Source organism: Coffea arabica, chromosome 11e (genome assembly GCF_036785885.1).
Source record: "Coffea arabica cultivar ET-39 chromosome 11e, Coffea Arabica ET-39 HiFi, whole genome shotgun sequence".
In the NCBI taxonomy this organism is placed as follows: Eukaryota; Viridiplantae; Streptophyta; class Magnoliopsida; order Gentianales; family Rubiaceae; genus Coffea; species Coffea arabica.
Genome location: NC_092331.1, coordinates 56,589,888 through 56,615,898, shown reverse-complemented (window position 1 = coordinate 56,615,898; position 26,011 = coordinate 56,589,888). Strand labels below are relative to the sequence as shown.

Sequence of the window (26,011 nt, the reverse complement as noted above, 5' to 3'; positions counted from 1 at the left end):
TTCGCGTCAACAAAGACATTATTATTCTTACGAACGTGCCAATCTATCGATAAACTATGATCTAAAATACTTGCACCTTTACTAAAATATACAAATTCCAATGCATATGATACAAGCATGTGAATGACTAAGAGTCTAAGACCATAGTCTATGCAAACATGATCTATAGAAGAAACTTCCAAGAAAGCAATCATACTTAAAGCTTAACCACTTCAGGAATGTAAAAGGGATATCTGTCGATGCAGTCTTCCCATGGTCCTTTTGTTGGAGCTTTTATGGCCCTGTTACACTTCCAAACTGCACTATTGCACTTGAATCCACTCCCAAATGCAATCTGCCAAACTCTGTCACCCTTCTTCATCCTCCCTTTAGCTTCAATGTAGCTCATTTCATACCATAATGATGATGAGGAAGTATTCCCGAACCTATGCAGGGCCATCCTCGATGCCTCAACATGCTCAGCTGAAAGCTGCAGGCTCTTCTGCAGCTCATCTATCACAGCCCTTCCTCCGGCATGGATGCAGAAGTGCTCGAATGCTTGTTTGAAGTCGGGAATGTAAGGCTTCAGCTTTAGCTTAAAGATTTTTCTGCCAATTAAGGTGAGCAAAAACAGGAGTTGCTCTGATGCTGGAAGAACAAGAGGGCCGATTGTTGTGATGTTAGACTTTAAAGCTTCGCCCGCGATTGCCATGAGATCAATGGACAACGAGATTCCTAGATTGCCTTCAGAATCTACTTTTTGTTCTACACATCTGTAAGATTTATCATCGGCTCCTTTGTGAGTTCTTACAACGTGGACTAAACGATACTTTGCTCGCCATCTGTCTGTCCATCGATTGGACAGAAGAATTGCAGCGCCTCCCATTCTAAACAAACAATTAGGCAGAAGCATTGATCTATCATTTCCCATATAGCAATTTGGGGTGATAATCTCTGTACTTACAATCACAGCATTTGAATTTGGATGAACTTGAAGCAGATCACGGGCTAAATCGACAGAAATCAGCCCTGCGCTGCACCCCATTCCTGATAAATTGAAGCTCTTGATGTTACTCCTGAGCTTGTACTTATTGATGATCATAGCTGACAAAGACGGGGTTGGTGAATAAACGCTGCAATTTACGATGAGTATATCAATATCTCGTGGCTTAAGCCCAGTTTGATTCAGGATTAAATCCATAGCTGAGAAAATTACAAGTTCAGCTTCTTCTCCAGCAAGTTCCCTAGTGGGCGTTGGAGGGATGTAGTGTATGGCGGGGGGTAAACATGTCTCTTCACCTAGACCGGATCTTGCTAGCATTTTCGTTTGGAAACTTACACTTTTGGGGTGATCAGGCAAGACAAGTCTGGCATGTTCCACAAAAGATGCATAAGGTGCTCGGAAATGGCATGGAGGTTTGAAACATGCAAAATCTACTAGGTATACCGTACGAGGTTTGGACATGAAGTAAAAGGAAGTTATGAAAATGATGGCAAATGAGGAACAAACGGCGTGAACAAGTGTGAAGTTGAGAACGTTCCAAAGACTTAGGAGTTCTTCAGGGCTTCTTTGGAGGATTTGAATGAATACAAACATCATCATGGGAATGAGGAAGAAAGTTATGATGTGGTTTACTAGGTATTGGTATCCTAATTTGGCTAACTTGAGCTTGAATGAACCAGAGACCTCAGGCATTTTGGTTTTGGGGTATACTGATATGGGATTTGGGAGGTTGATTCAAGTTGGAGGAGTGTTACAAGCTACCATATATTGGGAATGCCCCAATATATAGGCCGCTGGAGGGGGGTCTCAATGAATAGTGGCAGATGAGTGGATCAATCAGGAAACCTGAAGGGAAAGGGACTATTCATTGGTAAAATTATGGTTTAATTATGTATGATTTGTTAGATTAGTATTAAACGTTTCGTCCAAGAAGGTGAAAATTATTTAAGGTGAGCATATTGATATTTTTGCGACGTATTCAAAGCATTTACGCCAAGAATAGTTTTTTTTTTTTTGTTTCTGATTATATAAACTAGCGCAAAGTAATCCCTAGTAGTTGTCAGTTTGTTGCAATTATTTTCGTAGTTATCATTTACATCTATATATAAAAGCTTGACAATTGAACCACTAGAGTCGATTCAATAGAGTAGATTCAATGGTTAGGGAAAGGTTTTTAGAGTATTTTTCGCTGTCAAAGTTAGAATCCAAATAATTTTGTGCTTGACAATTGGGTAATAGAAGGGTAAAATAAAAAAAGGAAATAAAAGCTTGAAAAGAAAATTCGGTGACTAGGAAAAGTTAAAATCTGCTCTACTTTTTTTTTTTTTTTTTTCAAATGCTGGGAGTCCAGGGCCTGCAAACGAATCGAGCCATTCGCGAGCGATTCAAGTCAAGCTCGACTCGAACTCGAGTCGACTCGTAAGCTAACGAGTATATATATATATATTTATTTATTTTAAGTATATATATATTTTTATTTTAATAGTAAAATTACATATATATTCTTAATATTTTATTATTTATTAAGAAAAAATATTATTTTATTTATTTTTTAAAAAATAAAATTTTTATTTTTTATTTTTTTGGAGCTCAAACTCGACTTGATTGCTCAAGTTTTAAATTGTCAGCTCGTCGAGCTCGAGTTCAATAAAATTAAATCAAATCTCGGGTCGATTAGGTCAAAACTCGACTCGGCTTGGCTCGTTTGCAGCCCAGTCCAGCCCGTGGTCTATTTCCTGAATTCCGTGGAGCAAGATGATCCGAGTTATTTGTTTCCTTGCGACACGTCCACAATAAGTGATTTTTGTGTAAATGGTTGTAAAAGATGGGCTTCATTTAATTCCTTGCGGTCCTAAGGAGGCCCATTATAGCGGATTAAACTAGGCCTGGCCAGAAGAGTTTGAATGTTTGGAGGCTTTTGTCAGTAGAACAGTCATTTTTGTCATGCATTTTTAACCACATATTTCTTGCAAAAAAATCCAGCCCAAAGGGGGCAAGAAAGAGCATTTCTTAACTTTTTATATTTTGTCTTCATCTGTATTAGATTTTCATAAGCAAGGAAAGAAAACTTTTTAGCTATGTAGATGAAAAGATTTAAAATAAAATGAATTTTATTCCGTAGATACTCAATTTAGACTTTTGAATATGCTTAAATAATTTTTAGTTTTTCAAGTAAGATATAGATTTTAGTTTCGTGAACTTCAAAAATCCTTCAATGAGTGACGCTTACTATTATTCAATAATTTTGAAGTAGTTTCTACATCAAATCCTCTTGTAAATCCTTTGTTTAAAGACCTAACTTTCAAATTCATCATTCTTAAAATCCCACCATGGATTGAGGTGATATCAGAGGCCTTATAAATTGCAAGGAATCAGGAATGATGAATTTAAAAATTCACCAACCATCCAAGTAAAAATGAAGATAAAGGAGGCAGCCACCAAATTGCAACTACCTTGGTTGAGGTGACACTGTAGACAATACAATTTTCGAATTTCTTGTACGTTATAAATTTTTTTTTTTTTTTTTGGGTACGAATGATCACAACTTTTAATTACTTGAGGCCAGTGGCACCAGCGTACCAAAACATGTTCCGCCTTAAGTTAAATTAGTATCAACAGCCTAAAGAAAAAAAAAAAAAAAAAAGGGAATAGTATCAACTGTCGCAACTGCAAAAACAAGAAATAAGAAAGCACCTTTTGCTATTCAGTCTTCTTGCCTTGTTTTTCTTCAGATTGTTCTTATAGTAATCAAGAATGTCTTTATTTTTTCCCCTTTAAATTCATGCCCTCAGGAACTCGCCTTTGTTTTGAATGCAGACCTGAGGGGAATAGGTTTTCCCCTTATTTTGGTCTGTCATAATTAATAGGTTTAACTCTTGTTTCTATCCCAAAAAAATTTTTTTTTTTATCAGTAATCTATTTCTATTTTTTGTTTTTTTTTTTTTCTGAGCGAACATTACACGAGGTTAATAGATAAATGGAAGACATGATATAGGGGATGTAGTGACTGAAATGGCGAAAAGAAAAAAGGGGTATCACACAAAGTCCAGTCCATATCGTGATACGTTTTGGCAATTTCAAAACAAAGCTTTGTCCCTCAGAGGAAGCATGTCCTAGGATCATCGGTCATTGAGGTTAGTTTGGTTCGTGTATGAGCCCTTTCCTCTCTAAAGTCAAAACAGATCCAGTTCTATTTGTAGGGGTATAAATAATCCCAATAATAAGAAAGAATATCGTAATGTTCAAACTTAATTGATTATTTTAACGAATTTGAAATTTTGTTCAAAATTAACTTATTTAATTGTCGAATCAAGTTTGAATAAATTTGACAGTTATCAAATTTATAGAACGTTGTTTAAATTTGGCTTAACTAATTGATGAAGCAAGTTCGAATGATTTCTTAGCAAACCAAACTTGATTTGATATCGAATAAATTAATTCATCTTTAAACCCTATCTATTACTATTAGATTGAGTTACCTATAAATTCTTGCATGAACATTATCAACTTAATAATCTAACGTGAATTTCCGAATATGGTAAGTATACGACAAGACTATTGTATAAGAGTGATCGTTGGGAGAGGTACGACCTACATTTAATCTGCTCATCTGCCCCCCATTCATTTCCACGGACCCCCAGCATTTACATTCACCCTATATATGCTCCAGAGCCTGATTACTCACTCCACGACTCAAAAAATTTCTCTTCTGGAATCCAATTTTTGGATCACCCTCCTCACTTCCTCTCCCTCTTTCAAAATGCCTCAGCGATCGCCCGAGTTTTCTGGCTCAGTCAAACTCAAATATGTGAAGTTAGGCTACCAATATCTAGTGAACCATTTTCTCACTTTCTTGCTTGTGCCAGTAATTGCTGGCATCCTATTAGAACTGATTAGATTAGGCCCTGATGAAATCGCCACGCTGTGGAAATCTCTCCAATTCGATTTTATCCAAATTTTGTGCTCGTCATATCTGATCATCTTCATCTCCACTTTATACTTCGTGTCAAGGCCTAGACCAGTTTATCTAGTCGATTATGCTTGTTACAAACCCCCCGTAACATGTCGTGTACCATTTTCTTGTTTTATGGAACATTCTAGACTGATCCTTAGCACAGAGCCAAAAAGTGTCGAATTCCAAATGAGGATTCTTGAACGCTCAGGCCTTGGTGAAGAGACTTGTTTGCCTCCTGCAATTCACTATATCCCACCAGCACCATCCATGGAAGCTGCAAGAAAAGAAGCTGAAATGGTTATATTCTCAGCAGTTGATACACTTTTCAAGAAAACAGGACTCGAGGCTAAGGATGTCGATATTCTGATAGTAAATTGCAGTCTTTTCTCCCCAACTCCATCCCTCACGGCAATGGTGATCAACAAGTACAAGATGAGGGGAGATATTAAGAGCTTTAATCTCTCGGGAATGGGCTGCAGTGCAGGGATGATTTCAATTAATTTAGCTCGTGATCTTCTTCAAAGTTATCCTAATTCAATTGCTGTTGTTGTCAGCACTGAGATTATCACGCCGAACTACTATCAAGGCAAGGAAAGGTCAATGCTGCTTCCAAATTGCCTGTTTCGAATGGGGGGTGCCGCTATTTTTCTCTCGAACCGAAGGTCTGATTCAATAAGAGCGAAATATAGGCTTCTTCACGTTGTTCGGACTCATAAAGGAGCTGATGACAAGGCTTACAGATGTGTTTTTGAAGAAGAAGATCCTGAAGGAAAATCAGGGATTTCTTTGTCTAAAGATCTCATGGCAATTGCAGGGGAAGCTCTGAAGTCCAATATCACCACAATAGGCCCTTTGGTCCTCCCTGCGTCAGAGCAGCTTCTGTTTTTAATCTCGCTGATGGGGAGAAAATTCTTTAATCCCAAGTGGAAGCCTTACATTCCTGACTTCAAACAAGCGTTTGATCATTTTTGCATTCATGCAGGGGGCAGAGCTGTAATTGATGAGCTGCAGAAGAATCTGCAGTTATCAGCTGAACATGTCGAGGCATCAAGAATGACTTTGCACAGGTTCGGAAATACTTCTTCATCATCATTGTGGTATGAGCTAAGCTATATTGAAGCAAAAGGGAGAATGCGGAAAGGGAATAGAGTTTGGCAGATTGCATTTGGAAGTGGATTCAAGTGTAACAGTGCTGTTTGGAAATGTATCAAAAGTATTGAGATACCAACAGATGGACCTTGGTCTGACTGTATTGATAGGTACCCTGTCGACATTCCTGAAGTGGTGAAGCTCTGAAGGGGAACATCCCATCTGGTGTTGACGCTGAATATGAAAAGTTGATCTCTCTCATTGGTTTTTTATTTATTCTCTTTTAAAATTTTCTTTTTTTGAAGATTTCTAAGTTTTGGAACTTCAACCTTAGTCACTAATCTGTTTACTTACTTTTTTTTTTGTTGTTGTTGTTTTACTTGTTGGTTGCATTTACATGAGATGTTCACCACTTATCTATGTCAATACAGTTCATTGTTATACTCTTTTCGCTCCCTCAGATTGTCATGCACAAAAAATTGATAAGAGCATGACAAGATTAGCTTGAAAATCAATTACATAAACTAGAATACTTTCGGCTCAGCAAAAACTAACCAAATTTCTTCACATAATTGACATTGCAAAGCACGAACAGGCTCTGTTCTCCATCAATTAGATTAGGATTGATTTTTGTAGTTCTCCTACGTACGCAATTGACTAGCGAGAAGGATAGGTTTCCTAGAGGAGGAACAAATGGTTATTCCTGGCGTTGCCAAATAATTCTTTCCCAATTGGAAGAAGTTTCTTTCCCAATTGGAATCGTAGATTAGCTCATTACCATACTTTTCTCACGTAGAGACAGACACCTTGCAACCTGTGTCACCTACCCACTTTCAATGTAGTATGACCCGTGTAATTTAAGAAAGGATACGGCTGCGTCAGCAAGTATTACTTCTCTTGGATGTGTCAAATTCTACTCAACCTTGATGGAATTGAAAGCAACTGCAGATTTTGACGAAAATATTGAATTGGTTATATTGCACTGTTAAATAAACTTAAGGAAATGGGTGGAGGGTGGAGCTCCGCATATGTTGGAATTGGGTGTTTTATGCCGGACACAAGTCTGGTTTCGACATGGACGATGATTGAGATTGAGTGGTGAAATCAACCAATATATTTATCCAAGGAATGTTATTTAAAGGTTAAAAATTCTATGGTCGTGCAGCTATATGCTACGAGAAATAGTTGCACGATTCAGAGTCACTTAAAAAAACAAATGCACTTGTAGCCATGGAAGCGTACAAATCTAAACACTTTCGAGTATAGTTATTAAACCCGGTTCGGAGCTCAATTCGGAGAGGTCATCAATTCAACCGTGGATTGTACAATAGTTATATTATATAATATAATAAGATCTTTTAAATTATAAAAATAGTAAAATTTTTAAGTTGGTGGTTCCACTGACGATATTTTTCAGTTCACCGGTTGAATTGCCGAATCATTGATGATTGGTCAACAGATTTGTTACTTAACTGGTTTAATTTGCAATCTAACCCGATTTTATGGCCGATTCATGGAGTTGACCGCCAAATCGGGCCGAATTTTATTACTATGCTTTCGAGGGCATTTATGGAGATTTAGAATGGTGTAGACACAACATTAATATGATATACTTTGTATTGTCCAAATTTCAAAATTATGCGGATGACTAAGTTGTCTGTGATTACCTTATATGCTGCATCTGTCATGCCAAACATTTGTTATCTATTGGAAAAATCCATTGAAACGTTAGTTTAATTGATCGTGTGGAAAAATTTTACAGAGTTGGATTGATATTAGTGGATCATTAAGGCTTTCCTATGCATTGTATGGGCGAATCAAAAGGAAATTCGTGAAATCACTATTAATAAGGATGTTTGGTTTGAAAGGTTTACTTATTTTGATTTTGCTCCGTTTTTTTTTGGGTGGGTTCTTCGGCTGGGTTTGTTGGGTACCAAATGCCAAATAATAGGACAGGACAGCGCTAGGTCTGAATTCTTTAGGCTTCCCGCTGATTTCCACCATCATCTGTTTCAATTCATGATGAATTCTTAGCCCCAACATGTAAATCGGCCCAATGGTTGTGGCATAGCATGTCTATTTACAGATGACAGAGAAGCCCAATGAAGAATTTTTTTTTTTAATTTTCTAATTCCTATGCTTCTTTAATTCTTCTCTCATTCTTGCATCCAACAAATTGTTCATTTATTATTCTTTTAGAAATTAAAATTTTTTTTTTTGAAAGAACAAATCTAGCACTTTTTTTTTGGTTAACCTTATAACTGTCAAGTACAGATTCAAACCCTAAATTTGATTGTGAAAAAAACTTTAATGGTCTTCCTTTGATCACTACACCAACCCAGCGTTTTTATGTTGAGGATCACACTTGGTCGTCCTTCACCAAATGGTCTTCAACATTGTGGTGGGTAAAGTCAAGGCCAAGTGGCCAACTATATAATTGTCAATTTTTTACCAACTCCCCTAGCTAGACACGTTTTCAAACCTTTTTTTTTTTTGGGGGTTGGATTTCCCTGTTTTTGAACTTTAATAAAAGTTTCTTGATCTTCGAATCTAGAACGTTTCCAACAGGGATACTTATTGTGAGGTTTACTTGTTGAACTTGAAATTTGGTGAACCAAGCCACCGTATTAAATTTTTAGGGATAATATCAGAAACCGGGAGGTTTCTCTTAATATCACTTAGCACCCTTGAGATTTTAGAAACATCACTTACCTCCCCGGGTAATTGTAAAAAGACTATACTAACCCTCACTTAACACATAATTTACAACATATTAAATAAATGAAGCTCAAAAATAAAAAAAAGAAATGGAAGTCATCTTTCTTCTTTTTCTCTTTTTTCCATCATTCTCTCTTCCTCGTATTTTTTGGATGAATATGCAATATTATATTATAAATTATAATAAATTAAATTTTTTTTTATCTTTTACTTTTTGTGATTGTGATAAAGTGGGGTACTATTTATTTGCTTATTTTGAGTTGATTTTTTTTATAATAATTGGTATAATTTAATGGTTTGAGCAAAGGTAAAGAAGTTGGTGGAAAAAATGTAAATTCATAAGAAATTGATTTTGAGCATATTGAATTCAATTGATACAAATGTATTTCTTTTCAAATATCATTTTTATTTTTCAAATTTATATTTTTATGGGGTATAGCATTGTGATGTAGTAGTACTACAAGAGATTGCTTTTGAAGTGATGATTTTGTTGAAGTGAACAAAGTGACTTAGGAACATTTTTATTTAGTAAGTGAAAGGGTAGTTTAGGGTTTTTAAAAATTTTGTTACACAAATAACTAAAGTAAGGGAGGTAAGTGATATTTTTGAAACCTTAGGGGTATCAGGTGATATTAAGAGAAACCTAAGGGGAGGTTTCTGATATTATCCCAAATTTTTATACAAAAATTTTATTCATTGTTCATCAATGAATAGTAACGTAGAAGATTGACACACCAACCCTTTGCCGCCTCTACTCGAATAAAATCGTGGCACGTTGGTTTAATAGAAATTGGGACTTATTTTACGTTTCTCCAGTTCAAGAAATTGTGAAGTATAAATTCTTATCACCCATCTTCCAAAGTCCAAACATGTAAAAAGAAAAAAAAAAATTTGCATGTTCTTCAATGATGTTGGGTGGCAATTAGATATGTTCTCCAATCTTGTGGGAAAGCCAAGAATTACGTCAAACTCTCCATCTTTTCAATTAACCTTTTGACTTAATCAACAACTAATTGAATACATTGCATTCACTTCGTCAACCTACGAGGCAAAACTCATTAAATAAATATTGTTTTATGGAGTTATAATTTTGTATTTAACTTACATTTGGCAAGCCACCTACCACCTCTTGGAAGACGGAAGTTGAAGGACCCCCAAATCTATCTTCTAAGTTTCGGCTAGAATCGGGGGGGGGGGGGGGGGGGGGGGGGTTCTCCGTGCAATTTTGTAATTTTTGTGCATCAATTTTGTCTATTTCTCTTTTTCGTTTTCTTTTTCTTTTTTGGTATATCGTTTTGTTGCAATTCACGATCTTGTATAGTATTTTAGTTAAAAAAAAAAAAGATGCTGAAAATAAAGGAGATGCTTAGCATTCTTTGCAAGGTAAGCATATGCCCATTCTCTAACTTTACTCTTCAACCAATTCACTTTTTCCAGAAAAAATGGATGTGAATGGAGGTGCTTGAGAGATGAAAAAGTAATTATTTGACTTTTCTTTGGGCTGTTATCTTTTCAATCCTAAATCTGTAGTGTCAATTGAAGAAAATTGAGAATTAAAAATGAATTAATAGATTTATAAAGGTCCTGTTTGATAATCCAATTCATTACTTAAATTCAATAGATTTAGATCTTAACCTGCTCAAATGCGTTTGATAACTAAAAATTGAACATCTAAATTAATTAAGTAATACTAAATTTTTAGACAAATTTGTTTCAAAAAATAAGTGATAAAATATTCTAAAAATAAACACGTGGGATTTGATGGTTTGATGCTCATATATTTGCATAGAGGTTTACCACATTCATAAAGACCTCCACTGAATTTTTTTTATTTGAAATTACAGACAGTACTGTTTAGATAGAGTTTGTTTGGATAGAGTATTATACAGAATTTGTTTGGATAGACCATTATACAGAGTACTGTTTACAGACAGTACTGTTCGTAGTAATTCACTGGGTAATAAATATTCTTTAGTATTACTTTTAAAGTTAAAACTTGTGATATTCACAGGAGGCATATTTAGTATGCACGTAAACTCAGAATTACGTATTTCTTATTATGCCAAAAAAAAAAAAAAAGAATTACGTGTTTCTTGAAATTTAAGTCTAGGGACAACAGGCAATAATAAAAAGGGTAAACTATAACTTCCAAAAAACTAATTGCATCAGCCAGTATAATTACTACGAACCTCAGGGGTCTTGAATGTAAATCCCAAGTCGAAAGGAAGCACAAAAACAAAGGGAAAAACAAAAGTGCAAAAACAGGAGACAAAGTCCTCGTCATGAGTCTAATGCAAGAACCTGTTTTATGAAACCGACCCAATGGAAGACAAATAAGAACCTGAAAGCATAAACCGTCCGCGTTCATTAGCTGTTATCTATTCATACATTCCAATCCATCCATATCCTATAAATTACTCCCAAGATTTAGCAAGAACAGCCTATACATCTGTAAACCTTAATTGGCTTTATCCAGCAAAACACGTAAATCTCTTCCTCTGTCACCGGCGCCTTTAAAGCCACAACGTGGTGACATATTATATCCTCCCTCTTGCCTCTACCTCGTTGTCCCCATCATCCCACGCTATTATTGTTGTACTAGTTGCATTTTTTGTTCAAAACGAGAAGGAAAAGAGGAAGAAGAAGATAGAAAGTGAAAAAGAAAATTGAGAAATATGGGGATAGGGAAAGAAAGTGCTACATTGGAAGATTTTCTTGAAAAGGCAGGTGGTTGTGCGGTCCTGGATGGTGGTTTTGCTACTCAACTGGAGAGGCATGGTGCCACCATTAATGACCCTCTTTGGAGTGCTCTTTGCCTGATCAAAGACCCTCGTCTTATCAAAAAGGTAGAACTTCTTGTTCATAGTTCATACATACGTCTTCTCCAGAAAAACATATGCAATCCATTGGTTACATGTAAATATGCAATTAATTAAGTTGCATCCAAACATGTGGTTAAGTTTCAATATGTCGTCTGGCAATAAATTGAATACGTGATACACTAGTGGAACTTGAATCCTGAAATTATGACGATTGTTCTTTCACTAGATGAAGGTGGTTACTAGTACGTACAATACCTAAAACGAAATGGTAGAAGGAAAAACTCAGGGTTTGTGATTTTGTAACAAGTGAATATGTGTAACATAGCCAAGAAATGGACTAAATTTGGAGAATTGGATGTCTTTGGATGAGTGCAGGTACACCAGGAGTATTTGGAAGCAGGTGCAGATATATTGGTCACTTCATCTTATCAGGTTCGTCGTGGCACTTTCAACAGTTAAGAAATGAGGCTTTATTGCTTACGATATGTACCTAACTATACTAGGTTTAGGTTGATGTGTAGTTCTTTAAATTGGGAATCTTGAATTGCATCCTAGGATAGGAAACACATTGCAGAGGACAGGAAAAAAAGGTTATCTGCTTGATTAGTTCAAGGCCAGAATACAAGGATTTTTGAGAGATTTGGATATTTTTTGTGAGGTTATTAACATCAAAGATTAAAAAAAAAAAAACAACGTGCTCAATGAGATTTGGTCAAATCCCAATTTGTGATGATATTTAGTAATTCTTTACAAAAGTTAATATGCTATTATTATGTGAATGCAGGCTACTATTCCGGGATTCCTGTCAAGGGGACTATCTATTGAAGAAGCAGAGACTCTGTTACGAAGAAGTGTGAAATTGGCTGTTGAAGCCCGGGATAAGTTTTGGGATGCCATTAAAACGAATCCGTACCAAAACCGTACTAAAGCTTTAGTTGCAGCCTCCATTGGAAGTTATGGCGCTTATCTTGCGGATGGGTCAGAGTACAGGTAACATTTTTAACATGCATTGTTTTGATTTGCAAAAACAAAAGCTTTTAACGTTTTCTTTTGGGCAATTTTCATTGGATATATATCTTATTTATGTGATTTCATTCTTGTGTTTTGTCTGGCAGTGGGAATTATGGGCCGGATGTGAATCTGGATAAGCTCAAGGATTTTCATAGGCGAAGACTGCAAGTTCTTGTGGAAGCAGGAGCTGATTTACTTGCCTTTGAAACCATTCCTAACAAGTTAGAAGCTCAGGTATGCTCTCCCAGTAATTCCTTGGGTTGTCCTCCCCCTGAAGTTTGATAACTGTTTAAAACATGCATCTAAATCAGTATGAGAGACAAGAGTTTCTCACATGAAAATACCAATACGCATTGTGCAGAACAATGAATCAACACATCTTGACCATTACATTGGCAGGTATTAGTGTCCCCTTTGGTTTAATTATTAGGCCAGAAATGAGAACACAGCACATGGGACATTCTTGCAACACTTAGTTATTCAAACATGAGATGTTCCATGACGCATGTGGATGTCATTTATAATTGATAAGCACACGACTTACTCAAATTATCTGGCAGGCGTGCGCAGAACTTCTTGAAGAGGAGAATGTACAGATTCCATCTTGGATCTGTTTTAGCTCTGTAGATGGCAAGAATGCTCCATCAGGAGAGAGCTTCAATGAATGTCTAGATGTATTAAACAAAAGTAACAAAGTTACTGCAGTAGGGATTAATTGTGCTCCGCCTCATTTTGTCCTAGCCCTGATTCAGAAATTCAAAGAGGTAATTGCAAAGATTCCTTCCAGTGAAGTGTATGAAAAAGTATTTTCTTATTATTATATTTGTTAATCACTAACATTCAGTGTTCTAATCTAATTTTGTTTTTGGCAGCTAACTGGGAAGGCCATAGTAGTTTATCCCAACAGTGGGGAGATATGGGATGGAATAGCTAAAAGGTGGCTGGTGAGTAATTTGTACCTTGATTTACATGTAATTCCTTTTGAGTGTGTGTAGGATAGAGCTTTTTCATGACTAAATCTTGTGTGCATTGTCCAGAAACTGGCTCCCTAATTTAGTTAGTGTTTGTTTAACAGCCATCAAAATGCTTTGACGATGAAAAATTTGAGTTGTTTGCTACAAGATGGCGTGACGCAGGAGCTAAACTCATCGGTGGCTGTTGTCGGACCACGCCTGATACTGTTCGTGCCATCTCAAAGGCCCTCAAAGAAAGGTCCTGATGCCTCCTCAGTTCAAAGGGTCACCGTCACAGACATTGCTCCACCAACACTCTTCCCTTATGATTCATGAAATGATAGCTTTGTTCCACTTATTCTTTTTAATTTATATAGCTGTTAGTCTAGCTGCATAATTCCGGGCAAGGGATAGGAGGGGATGATGAGCAGTGGGCAATCTTTAGGAACTTCTGTAACCTCATAGTCTTAGTCCAAAAGGGGTGCAAAGAAGTACAGTTATCCTTTAGGATTACGTGTTCATTTATTCAACTTAGAAATACTGCATGACTTCTTGTAGTTGAAAATGAAATCATGGACAGCTTCAATCAGAAGAGCAGGAAGAAGGAAACCTCGACGAAAAGGTTTTAATAGATCTAGAACTTCGACAAACGCAATGTTGTGAGGGCTTTTTTAATTGGAATCCTAGCATCTTCGTCGAATAGTAATGCTGCGAAAGTACATGTTTGGTACCGCAGCAACTTCGTGGCTTCATCTTGGACGTGCTCACAGAAAAATTGGTCAAGAGGAGTTGGTAGCTTAACCAGATCAAAATGGGGATAATCAACATCCAAGATAACAAGAAAAGAATGAAAATTTGGGCGACGGTTATTATCCATAGACAATGATTAGAACAACAACACTATACAACCCTATACTTCAGCACTGACCCTTCATTTCCAGCCTCAGTATCAAGGGAGACAATAACAATGCATATAAACCAGCAATACGTTGTGCAGTCCAATTTTACATTCCAAAAGCATAAGAAAATGGTAGATCTCTCGAACGGTCGCGAATGCACGGGCGGCACAAAGGTCATATGACAACATTAGTTGTTGGTTACATAAAGTCGTACAAATTTCACCAGCACTTTTTGCAAGAAAGAAATAAGAAAAAGTGCATATCAAAACCAGCTTATTACATGGATGAACAAAGTTAGTACATCAACCTGTATCAGCTATAGCAACCGGAAAAAGTCCGCCAATGTATTTTAGTTCCAGAAAGATCAGGCATAAACTTGCTTGATGGAGACTCTGTACACATTAGCAAAGATGAACAGTAGTGAATGAGAAGCTTTCTTCTGAAATTTCCTCAGATCAAAAGCAAACTCATCATCTCTGTACATGATCAGCGTCTAGGAAGCCCTCTCTTATCATAGGATCCCCAAGCTCCACTGCCATAGGGATCACCATAGGAATTACCTCGATATCTCATTTCAGGACTTCCATTCATCATTCCATAGGTCCCAATACCTGATAAAATACGAAAGTTTTGACATGCTAAATAGTTGTTCAAACTTGAGATAGCAAGACATGTTACACATGACTAAAGCAGAAGCAACACCATCCAGTGCCCTCGGTGGGGTGGTGGTGTGGTGTGAGGGGAAGAGAGTGAGAGAGCAATACCAGGACCACGTGCTCTCCTCTCTGAACTAGCTTGCTCTGCTCGGAGCTTTTCTATTTCACGAGCCATGGAGACTAGGTTTTTCTCCATTGCTTGGTTTTGTTCCACCAGTTGCTCATTTGCTTTCTTCTCAAACTCAAATATGCTCCTGGAATATCCATCAAAAAATGCCAAAAAGTCATACTTGATCAGAACCTGACAGATTCCATAATTCATCTCTCAAACAGATGATTTTGCTCTCTTTAGACATGACTTTCCTCTTAACTGTTAACTGGTCAACCATGGAGGACAGGAGCAGGAAGGCTCGATTGGATGAGCCAGCAAGAACATAATCAATATACTTGTAATAAAAAAATTTATATGTCCATACCTTGCTTCGATCAGTTCTTTGTGCATCCCCTCAATATCAGCCTTCATGGCAGCTACTTGCTGATTATCAGCTTTACATCTATTAATATCCTTATTGAAAGCTTGAACTTGGGCAGCTAATTCCTGTCGTAATGCATTTAATTTCTGAGATTCTGACCTTAATTGGACTACCTCTGCCCTGAGTGGTTCAGCAGAGCGAAGCTCAGCCTCAAGCTTCATTCCTCTCTCGATCAACTCCCTTGTGTGTGCCTCTTTATCAGCTCTTATTTGAGGAAGGACCTGACTCAGTCTGTGAATTTCGTCCTTAACAGCAGTCAGTTCACTCTGAAGAAACACATTCTCATCAACCAAGAGGCCATTTTCGGCAACAATCTTTTGCATATCTCTATGTTGAATTTCAAGTTCCTCCTCCAGGACTGCAGGATGCGGAGGTAGAGGTCCACCTCCTCGGTGCATTATAGCCCGTGGGTCATTGCGGAAGCCCCTGATATTATCTGTTTGACGGAACATCCGATTTCTCCCTGCCATAGCTGTTGTCCAACACAACTAATATTAGATCACTATAGGTAAATTCATGGATTAAAATATATTTTGCCTTAAAAACAATTTTATAGATGCCCAGATACTTTTAAGTGAAATTGACAGAATGCATAGAGATGAAACAGTAAAGGTTTCCTTTTACATTTTGGCAGAGATCAAAACATAAAGATCTGAGGTGACAAATAAACACTTTAAAGTTCAAACTACAATAAAGCTCATTAAACATCCTCCTGACTGCAAGAAAAGAAAGAAACCACCAAACATTATCCACAGGTAAGTTAACTAAGCCCGTCAAAGAACAAGTCAAAGGCATCTTTGTTAAGGAAAGATTTCAACATCCTTCCAAACTATTTCTCATGGCATATAAATTGGAAATAAATGACAATATCTGGCTTTATTGACATTTCTGAGTAAGTACTGAATGTGGATGGCCCATGTAACCTGATGCAAATGCCACCTAAGTCATTTGTCCACATGTAAAAGTATACATATGCCTTGCTACCCAAGTTTTCCAAAATAACGTATATGAAGGCTCATTCGATGTGGAATTGAAGTGAAAGAAACAGTATTGATAAACTCCATACTCATGACATTTACAAATGAAGGTAAAATTGTGAAGGCAAATTACATGTTTAAGCACATTTGAAGTCCATAACCATCAAACTGAATGCATTTGTTACCTCTGTTCTAACTCGAGTCTACTTCATTGCAATCATATTACTGAAACTTTCGAGCTTCACTAATGTCCTCAAGGTTAAAATGCAATGAAATTGGAAAATGCACATAATGCAAGCCACCTTCTCCTTAAGGAATTCCAAAAACCCAGCTATCTAGTTGATCCTTAAGGAATTCCAAAAACCCAGCTATCTAGTTGATCTTTCACAAGATAGATTCACTATGTGGAGCAATACAAGCTCTCAAGACCGAACTTCTAGCATCAATAATGTCACATTCATATTAGGTTAACCTTCTAAAAGCCTTTATTACTTGAGTATCATTCACAGTTTTGAGCAACATTAATTGCTTTCCGATCCTTGAGGCCCCATGCTTTCTATTCCTAGAATGAAAATAGAAGTGATAGACAAGCACTAGCAACCCCATGATGAACTATTGGCCATAATTGATAGAAGATAATAAGACTTGAACACAACATCTTATAGCTAGTACAAAAAATCATGAAATGCTTATTCTAGAGGATAATGAAATACTTATTCTGCAACATATCCACCTCAAATACCCTTCAACTTCTCTAGAGGAGAAATTCAAATGAAAACCACCTAATGCTATGATCTCATAGAACCAATCTTTCAATGCCCGTTACTATCATGATTAAACATTTGGGCCCCTTTAAGGAACTATTAGACTGTGCAACATTCATCACATGAGAGGCTCTTCCATGATTGTCACAACAAATACAATTATAACATTTTAGATGCACATTACTTCATTCTGTTCAAGAGGAAGGCAATGAGCAGCATCCATGTCTCACAATACGATCACAGAAGGATTGTCATACTAAACATTTTCCATTTTCTTACTTTTCATAATCCCCCCATGCTTTGCTTGCCCTAATTAGTTACAAAGTCATTATTCTGCAGTCAGCATCCAGATTTTCTAGATTTCTGCAGTTACAGGTTTCAACCAAAAGAATACAACTAAAATGATGAAAATAGAAAAAGAAGCCAAGACATAGAACCTTGCAAAGTAGCCAACTCTATGTGTTAGCAGATCAGCAAGTGGATATACAAACAGGGGCTAAATTTCTGAAATCTTATCTGATGTCTTGTAAACTCAAGCTGAAATTCCACACTATTTCTTGAGGAAAAAGCTTATCCATAAGACCAAGATACAAAAGAAAAAGCCTAAAGGGCAGTAAGTTCTAATGCCAAAACTGCACTATCTATGCCCTATATCTGTGACACAGCTATTTTCTTCATGTTTAGGTTGACCCAAGATTCGCGACACTGACATGAAAGAGAAAAATAAAATTGCAGATATGTAATGATGCAATTTGCATCGACAAACTCATCCTGAGCAAGAAGCCATCATTAACCAAATTCCATTTAAACCTTGGGATTAGAAATCACAGCAAGTCTAGCAGCAGGGCAGCTACTGGACTGATGATAACTATTTCCAATTCCTCAATTTTTCTTTGTCCCCACAAATGTGCAATCTCAGTCATTCACTTTTTTAATTTTTATCACTCATATTCAAATCAAATGCTCCCACCAATTCATAGACTTTACAGTTAAAAACCCAAAATAAATGACTAACTTACATTCTGAAAGAACAACAATAGCCTAATAAACTTGTGTTCTATCTATAGCTTAAGTATCAAGATTCAATTTTCCATCAAAATACCAACACCAAGTGAAAGATATAATTAAATTCAGAACATTTTCCTTACCAGATTAATTACAGAACAGTCCGTAACCTAATGTTTTGCTTTCTGCTGGACCATCAAAGGAAGAAAAAATCTATTTTTTGCATAGATTTCAATTTCTTGAGGGTAAATTGTATCATCAAGAATTCCACCCTGCCTTACGAAAAACAACATAAACTCGAGCCTCAGAAAGAAGTAAAGGTATTATCCTAAACAAAGTAACCGAAACTTGAACAAATAAAGGTAAAGGGAAGAGAGATTACCTTGCAAGAACAGCGGATTTGGAGATAATTCTGATCTTAGGACGAAAATTTTTACGTTTGTGAAGTTACAAGGTTCCCTGCTGTCCCGCTGAGCTCAGGAGAGGTGCTGTTATAAGCCATAAGAGAGAGAACCATTCGGGCTGTGACACTCCTGCAACAATTTTTTGGCCCATTAAAAGCCATCTTTTTCTCTTTAAGTAAAAATGAAAAGTCCCGAATTCATATCTTTTAATTATATATCTTTCTCATGTCACTTTAAGTCATCCTTTTTTCAATTCATTTCTTTTTCAAATTATCTTATGCACAATTTTATTTTTGGTTCTTTTTTTCGTTCTATGTATTGAGATCGATTTTATTTGAAAAGTTAAAAACTTGCGTTGAATTAAATCTTTTTTTGGGATGTCTCTCTACCACTACATCTACAATTGTGCATCTTTTTGCAGCCATTAAATTGTTTTTTTAGAGGGTTGATGTCTTCTCTAAGATGCAATAAGAGTTATTTTTAGTCAACAATGATATAAAACTCCGTGCATATATTGACATTTCATTTATTAGGGGTGATAAAGATTGAGTAAACTCGAAAATGTGTAGGTATTAGTCTTTTAATCACTCAAAAACCAAATGTGAAGAGAATTTTGGTGAAATAGTATTTGAAAATTGGAAAAACTTGGTGCTTACCGTTCCTTTATGTATTTTTTGGAAATTTTCTTTTGATTGCAAGTATTGGGAAAACTCAGCGCTTTATTATCTTTGAAGATTCATTTCTTTTTCTTTATTGCAAAAAAGTTTGTACTGCAGAATCTAGCAATTTTTCCTTAAGAAAATAAAAAAAAAATTTCAAAAAGTGTTGGTTCAATTAGGATGATCCATTTGGTAATAGTGGCCTTGTGCAGCACTAGCCCGTTATCCTTCCACTGCAAGGAGCGGGAAGTTCTCGTTGCTCTGTCAAGCCAGCCTCACGCAGTATCCTCCACTCTAGGAGCCAAGCGGTCCAGGCCTCCGCCCAAACCACATGGCTCAGCTCTCCGCTTGGAATGGGCAGGCCGGTGAATAGCTTCACAAGCCCTACCATCAGGGCCAATCCAATGTTCCAACACATTAATGCCCCCGCTTGGGTCACAAGCTTGCGCTACGAAGCTCGGCGGCAAGCGGCTCCTGGGCATCTGCTTATTAAGTGACGAAAAGTTAGATTTTCTTCGATGTGGGAAGCATTTGTTTTCTTTTTCATTCACCAGTTCTCGTGTGTTTCGATACGTCTTTACAGCCCCGCAAAATATTCTGTTTCTGTTTCTGTTTCGGCACGTCTTGTGTGTTTCTGGGAAACGCTTCAATGGAACCAAAAGAAATGTGCTAGATGTATGTATGGATATTGGGGTAAATAAGTGCTGGTATAATTGAGGATGGAAATGCAGGCTTTAAGAGAAGGTTGATTGCTGCCAAATCAGCATTACTAACTAAAAAGAAATTTGAAGTAAAAACTAGTACTCATCAAATTGGTAAATGTTAGTCGTCAAAAGGTATAAATGTCTATGGAAAACCTCCAACGAGGATGGTAGGCAAAAGACACTTTTGTTTTTGAGATTCTTGCTCGATTGCCTAACACTAAGGGCACCTCATCTTTGTCAGAATTACTCTACAAAACCTTCGAAATGGTGGATGAAAGATTAGTTAACTAAAGTAATGGTCTCACCTTTTTATTGATATGAGCTCAAACCTCTTCAAAAGCATACAAAAAGAGAGAAAGAATGACCACATTCGAGCAAAACACCAGCTGATTACACCAGATTATGTTTACTGAAGCGCACCAAAATTGCAGGTAGTGATGCTTGAGAATGAGCATTCTGCAATAAAACTTCGTCATATAGATAACAAAATGTTAATAATGGCTGAAATACTAAATCATCCCGGATACTTGACCATATGAACAAATTTTGTGAAAATTGGCACTTCAACTATTGTACTAAGACCAACACCAAACACCAGATTGACAACTAGTTCCCGTTCCACGGTTCTATTCCTTAAATATACTTCACAAAACGCATGCAGGGGAAAAAAGAAGAAGCAACAAGCAAAAAGCTTTTCCGTTGGTATGATTTCATTAATTTATTTTGACGCACCATTCCTGTTTAAAGCCCTTGGCAAGTTTTTCTTTATTGTAAACTACATATCGCTCCAATACATAAAAAAGTAAACCAATGCTATTTCTTTCCGTTTATCATTCAATCCAATGAACTAGGAAGATGGCCGCCTCCAACCTTAAGATTTAAAATTGGCTACATGCACATCTTTTCCCTCTTTTCAGGTGAAGTTTCTATTTATCTTTAGATATTCTTCCTCGGTATATAAGAGCAAGTATCTAGAACTGAACCCCTATGCATATATCTCTTAAATATTCCTGGCTTCGATCGCCAGTTACTGAGCGGTACATTTGCTATTAACAATTTAGCTACTTCATAAACAGCCATGAGTAATTATTCATTTTTCACTTCCAAGATGGGTACGAGCCCACACTGGAGTACAAAAAACCTGGCGGAATTGGACTTTTCCATGATGCCACAGACATCCCATGTTTACCCATCACTCGTCCATGCCTTCTGCAGTCTCAAGAGATCTTTTCAACTATCTTCTCCCTCTGCACGCATTCTGCAGTTCTTCTGGGAGTCTCGCTTGGACCATTGCCCATCAGAGTTTTAAAAAAATCTACTTAAACTTTTTATTTTCTTTTGTTCAATAATCCATTATTCAGACCGGGCAATGTACAATACACAGAAATAAAAAGCTGATGATTAAATTGCAATGATGCCATATCATCTGACTGGCCTACAACCCAATATAACTCCATTTGTGATGAATCATGTGCCAAAGGTTTCTTCATTTTAAATCAAATATCTGGAGTACTCTAGATATGTATCAAAAGTTCCTATTATTTTTGAACAATTTAGAAAGAAATTATCAATGTCATTTCTCTGACAATTTTCAGTTGACGAATATGCACTGTGACCTATGGACTCTGCCATTTGTATGCATAAAAACATTTACGTGTCAAAGATAGAAAGCGGAGGTAACAACAAAGTGGGTCATTTTCATGTCCATGATCCTATCATACTTTCTCAGGGAACATCCAAGACAATAGAGAAGATTTTACTCTGCTGCTGTTGCTGCTTCTGGTTAGATCTACCAGCATGGATGAGGTTTCCACATCAGAGTTATCCTGTGATATTTTCTCCCCTTCCGTTTCCAATTTGTCAAGTGTTCTTAGCCAATTAGTCTCGTTATCTTTACTAATTAAATCAAAACCTTAGACAGACAGATATCTTCTTCATTGTCAAAGGCTTAATTCCTCATACTTGAATGAATACAATCCCCATGCCGGTCATAAACAATTTCTATGAAAGAGAAAGCTCTTCAATTTTGCCTTTTATGGGATATATGTATGATCCAAATCCAAGGAAGGAGGATTATATGGCTTATGACTAGGCTTCATGGACAGGTAAAGTGATAGCCCAGGGGTAAACATGGGGCAATGTGTTTTCCACGTACCCTTCAGTCCTAGCTCATATAAGCTTATTGATTATGACTCACAAAGGAGCAAAAGGAAAACATCAGAAATAAGAAGTTATAGAACATTCTCTTGTTTTCTCACCTTTCGGCCAAAATCAAGAATTGTCAGAATCATTAGATAATACAAAATTTGCAACCCACAGAAAATTTGAATGTACGAAATAAAGATCATTTTGTGAGAATAAATAAAATATCAAGAGATGAGGTGCATATCACTTTGGAGAAACTCCATTGATAAGGATCTCTCACCTGATGAACAATTGATTTAGTTCACTCGAGTACTTTCATTTGGTTGAGGTGAAAGTTTTAATTTACCCGCATAGTTTCATTTGGTTGACATCAAATTAATCAAAGTTTTAACTTAGCAATCAGTTGATACTCGAGTTTTATTTATTCATTTATTTTTTTTAACTCAATCAAGTTGATAGTATATAAGAACAACAAAAATGATGACAAAGAGTAATTAGAAAAAATATTCATGGTTGCATTACTTCACCAACTTTCTTTTATCTTTGCTTGTATGGCATACCCTGCGATTACTACAATTTTCATTTCATTATCATACTAAAATGCAGTAAGCTAACAATTGTATGATAAAAGATGCGACACTGGTAACGTTTTGGTATTACTTTGAAAGCACTTGTTGATTAGCTTTTACGCCTTTGATTATCAAAATCTCTTTAGGGCTCCATGATTCCATCACCATAACAAGCATTGAAACACATTGGGTTCACTTGGTAATACGGACAAGTCAATGCTTTTCTTCGCATTTCTTGCTCTATGATACGTTACCACTGGTAATATGATTTTTATGGCACGATGAATTATTATGTAGTGAAACAAGGTAATTTGGTGTGGGGTTTTGATGCTTTTCGGTGGGGAGGGAAAAGCGAATGAAAAGGGGACCGCTGGCAAAGAGTCCTGAACTTTAAACAGGTGTAATTGAAAAGAGACAATCCAACAAAAGGGTCTTCTTCAAATTTAGTGAGCGCTGAAGAAATCGACACTGGAAAGATTGAGACTGTGAGGGAGAACCCATGGATCGGATCAAGGACTAATGCTCATCTTTCAGCTACTGGTCCCCTCTAGAAATCCCATTGATTGGATATTTAGCCAATGAAAAAACAGCAAATTGGATGATTTTTCTAGTGCAGCCAATGGAGCAACAGATAAGGCCTCATTGGGGGCCCCAAAAGTGCAACTCTCCCTCCCAAAAAGGTGCACCCTAACATGGCCTTCAAGTCCTTGTATAAACTGAAAAAGTGCGCAGTGGGTCACACTCTCCTCTATACAATAATTGCACCAAATGTTATTTTTCTGTAAAAATCACCAAAATTCTCCCACACCCTTCTGGATCCTCCATTGATATGCATTGGATTTTTGCAAATTCAACCTGAATCGAAGATTGAGTATATAGTAAATAGTTGTATTAAACGCTGATTATGGTTTCAGACAGAAAATTAGCCAACGCTATGGGTGGCAAAACTGCAAGAGCTTGTGACAATTGTATAAAAAAAAGGGCTCGATGGTATTGCGCAGCTGATGATGCTTTCCTTTGCCAGAATTGTGATGCTTCAGTCCATTCAGCCAACCCTTTGGCTCGCAGACATGAAAGGGTTCGTCTCAAAACTTCATCTCTCAAACCCTCCAAAGAACTTTCTTTAGAAATTTCCGTGCCGTCTTGGCACCATGGTTTCACAAAAAAGGCACGTACACCAAGGTCAGGAAAGCATGCAAAATCAAAATCTGATCAAGAGCCAGCAAGAAACCCTCTTCATCTTGTCCCTGAAATTTGTTCTGATGAAATCGAAACATCCCATGAAGAAAACGAGGAGCAACTTCTTTATAGGGTTCCTATATTCGATCCATTTGTAGCTGAATTACGCACGAGTGAAAATTCTAATGAAGCTGCAACAAATATGGGAAACGATGGGGAGGCTGCTGATGCTGTAGGTGTTGATGAATCTAAGGGTACAGTTTATGACTGTGGAAATGATATCAATCAGTTCCATGGACCTCTTCCATCTGAAATGGAGCTTGCTGAGTTCGCGGCGGATGTTGAGAGCTTATTAGGCAAAGGGCTCGATGACGAATCATTTGCTATTGAAGGGTTGGGACTTTCTGATTGTAAAGAGGCAGATTTAGTGGATAATAGCTCTCTGGGGAGTGGAAGAGTGAAGGTTGAAGATGAAGGAGAAGCGGAGGTTGCCATGGGAAATAATCAGATTGATGGAGAGATTGATATGAGTAGAGGAGATCATGAACCCTTTGAGCTGAGCTTTGATTATGATTCTCCCATGACCTGTGAAGAAGAGGACAACAAAGCAGGAGTAGAAAGGGCAATAGCACTCAAGGATCATTTGAAGAGTGAAGATTGCAAAGTAGAGGATGCAGGTATCAACACAAATAAGAAGATTTTGTTGAGTCTTGATTATGAAGGAGTCATTTCTGCCTGGGCTGATCAAAGGTCCCCCTGGACAACTGGTGAACGGCCTGAGTTGGACTCCAATGACTGCTGGCCTGACTGCCTGGTACGATTTCCACATATTTATCAACTGCCAGTTTCTTTCTTCAATTCCTCTCTAACTTGCACATACTTTCTCAATATTTACATGGCCTAGAACAAGATTATCAAGTAGATGATACCACTAATCTAACATGTTATACATGCTACATAATTGGCGGCACCCGATCCTCTTAATCATCATCAGTTCAACTTTAGTGCAATATGAAAAGCAGTAGCAATTAATTAATTTAGGGATGGTGGTATCTAGTAAAAATTACCCAAATTCACGTATCTCATGTTTAAAGGATTAGAACCATCATAAGTTCCTCATCAGGTGGGATTTTTTTTTTTTTTTTTTAAAAGCTCCTCAAGTGATGGAGCAGAATGCTTTGACAAAAGTAGAATGATGGTTGCATTCTCTTCTAGGTTTTGCAAGCCTTTTCACTTTTGTCCCTTCAGTTATTTATTCATTTTTGCGATGTGAAGCTAGTTTTAAAATATATGCCTGTTGGTTGGTTATAAGTTGAAAAGTTGGGGTCTTTTACTACAAGAATAAATGGAGTTACAGAACTAAAAGATTATTGTGAAATTTTTTCAGGGCACTTGTGGAACAATTCATAATCTATATGGGGAAGTGGGAATGTTTGGACATCCCGCAATGATGGATGGAGGAAGAGAAGCAAGAGTCTCTAGGTACAGAGAAAAAAGGCGAACAAGGTTGTTTTCCAAGAAAATCAGGTACGAGGTACGAAAATTGAATGCTGAAAAGAGGCCCAGAATGAAAGGGAGGTTCGTTAAGAGGGCAACCTTCTCAGCAGCTGCAGCAGCATTTCCTCTGCACACCAAATAACTGTTAAATTTCTACTCTAATCTTCTTTTTCCTTAGTACGGCTAGGAATGTGCAGTAGTCCTAGCAATTAGCTTAATCACCTAGGATGTGAATTTCTCTACAAAATAAATTAATATATAGCGATATTGCTATAAATTTTTTTTTTTTTTTTTGCTTTTAACAAAAGAGACAGCGGGCAGCGGCATTTCTTTCTCCCTTTTTCTTTTATGTGCTCTTTGTTGTTGTTGTTGTTGTTGTTGTTTTTTTTGAGGTGGCTAGAATGTTCTCCAATGATTGTACATGATTAAAAGGATTCCTTAAGATGAAAGCACAAATACATATATCCAAGTAGGTTTAGTTTTTTTTTTA

At 36.9% G+C, this 26,011-nt stretch overlaps 5 protein-coding genes across 7 annotated transcripts; 3 read left to right on the top strand and 2 right to left on the bottom strand.

Annotated features, from left to right (window-relative positions):
- On the bottom strand, positions 1–1,731 carry LOC113718711 (3-ketoacyl-CoA synthase 6). The gene has a single exon (XM_027243611.2). The coding sequence runs from the start codon at positions 1,673–1,675 to the stop codon at positions 197–199; it is 1,479 nt and encodes a 492-aa protein (XP_027099412.1). The 5' UTR covers positions 1,676–1,731; the 3' UTR covers positions 1–196.
- Positions 1,732–4,624: 2,893 nt separating this feature from the next.
- Positions 4,625–6,472, top strand: LOC113718010 (3-ketoacyl-CoA synthase 6-like). The gene has a single exon (XM_027242901.2). It carries the CDS (start codon positions 4,644–4,646, stop codon positions 6,231–6,233), a length of 1,590 nt encoding a protein of 529 aa, XP_027098702.2. The 5' UTR covers positions 4,625–4,643; the 3' UTR covers positions 6,234–6,472.
- A 4,676-nt stretch (positions 6,473–11,148) lies between these two features.
- LOC113719557 (homocysteine S-methyltransferase 1) lies at positions 11,149–14,180 on the top strand. The gene is made up of 7 exons (XM_027244781.2): positions 11,149–11,590; positions 11,942–11,998; positions 12,351–12,556; positions 12,682–12,811; positions 13,138–13,341; positions 13,450–13,521; positions 13,653–14,180. Exons 1-7 carry the CDS (start codon positions 11,420–11,422, stop codon positions 13,794–13,796), a joined length of 984 nt encoding a protein of 327 aa, XP_027100582.1. The 5' UTR covers positions 11,149–11,419; the 3' UTR covers positions 13,797–14,180.
- A 284-nt stretch (positions 14,181–14,464) lies between these two features.
- Positions 14,465–18,886, bottom strand: LOC113719558 (protein FLX-like 3). 3 transcript variants are annotated; one of them, XM_027244783.2, is made up of 5 exons: positions 18,747–18,886; positions 18,508–18,640; positions 15,562–16,090; positions 15,194–15,339; positions 14,465–15,040 (listed from the first exon to the last, which is right to left on the bottom strand). In XM_027244783.2, the coding sequence occupies exons 3-5, from the start codon at positions 16,086–16,088 to the stop codon at positions 14,916–14,918; spliced, it is 798 nt and encodes a 265-aa protein (XP_027100584.1). In that variant the 5' UTR covers positions 16,089–16,090; positions 18,508–18,640; positions 18,747–18,886; the 3' UTR covers positions 14,465–14,915. The 3 variants fall into 3 exon arrangements, with proteins under 3 accessions (XP_027100584.1, XP_027100583.1, XP_071927783.1); XM_027244782.2 differs by having other exon boundaries at positions 18,508–18,636; XM_072071682.1 differs by lacking the exon at positions 18,508–18,640.
- A 4,700-nt stretch (positions 18,887–23,586) lies between these two features.
- LOC113717932 (zinc finger protein CONSTANS-LIKE 16-like) lies at positions 23,587–26,011 on the top strand. Its single transcript, XM_027242777.2, has 2 exons — positions 23,587–24,838; positions 25,412–26,011. The coding sequence occupies exons 1-2, from the start codon at positions 23,750–23,752 to the stop codon at positions 25,661–25,663; spliced, it is 1,341 nt and encodes a 446-aa protein (XP_027098578.1). The 5' UTR covers positions 23,587–23,749; the 3' UTR covers positions 25,664–26,011.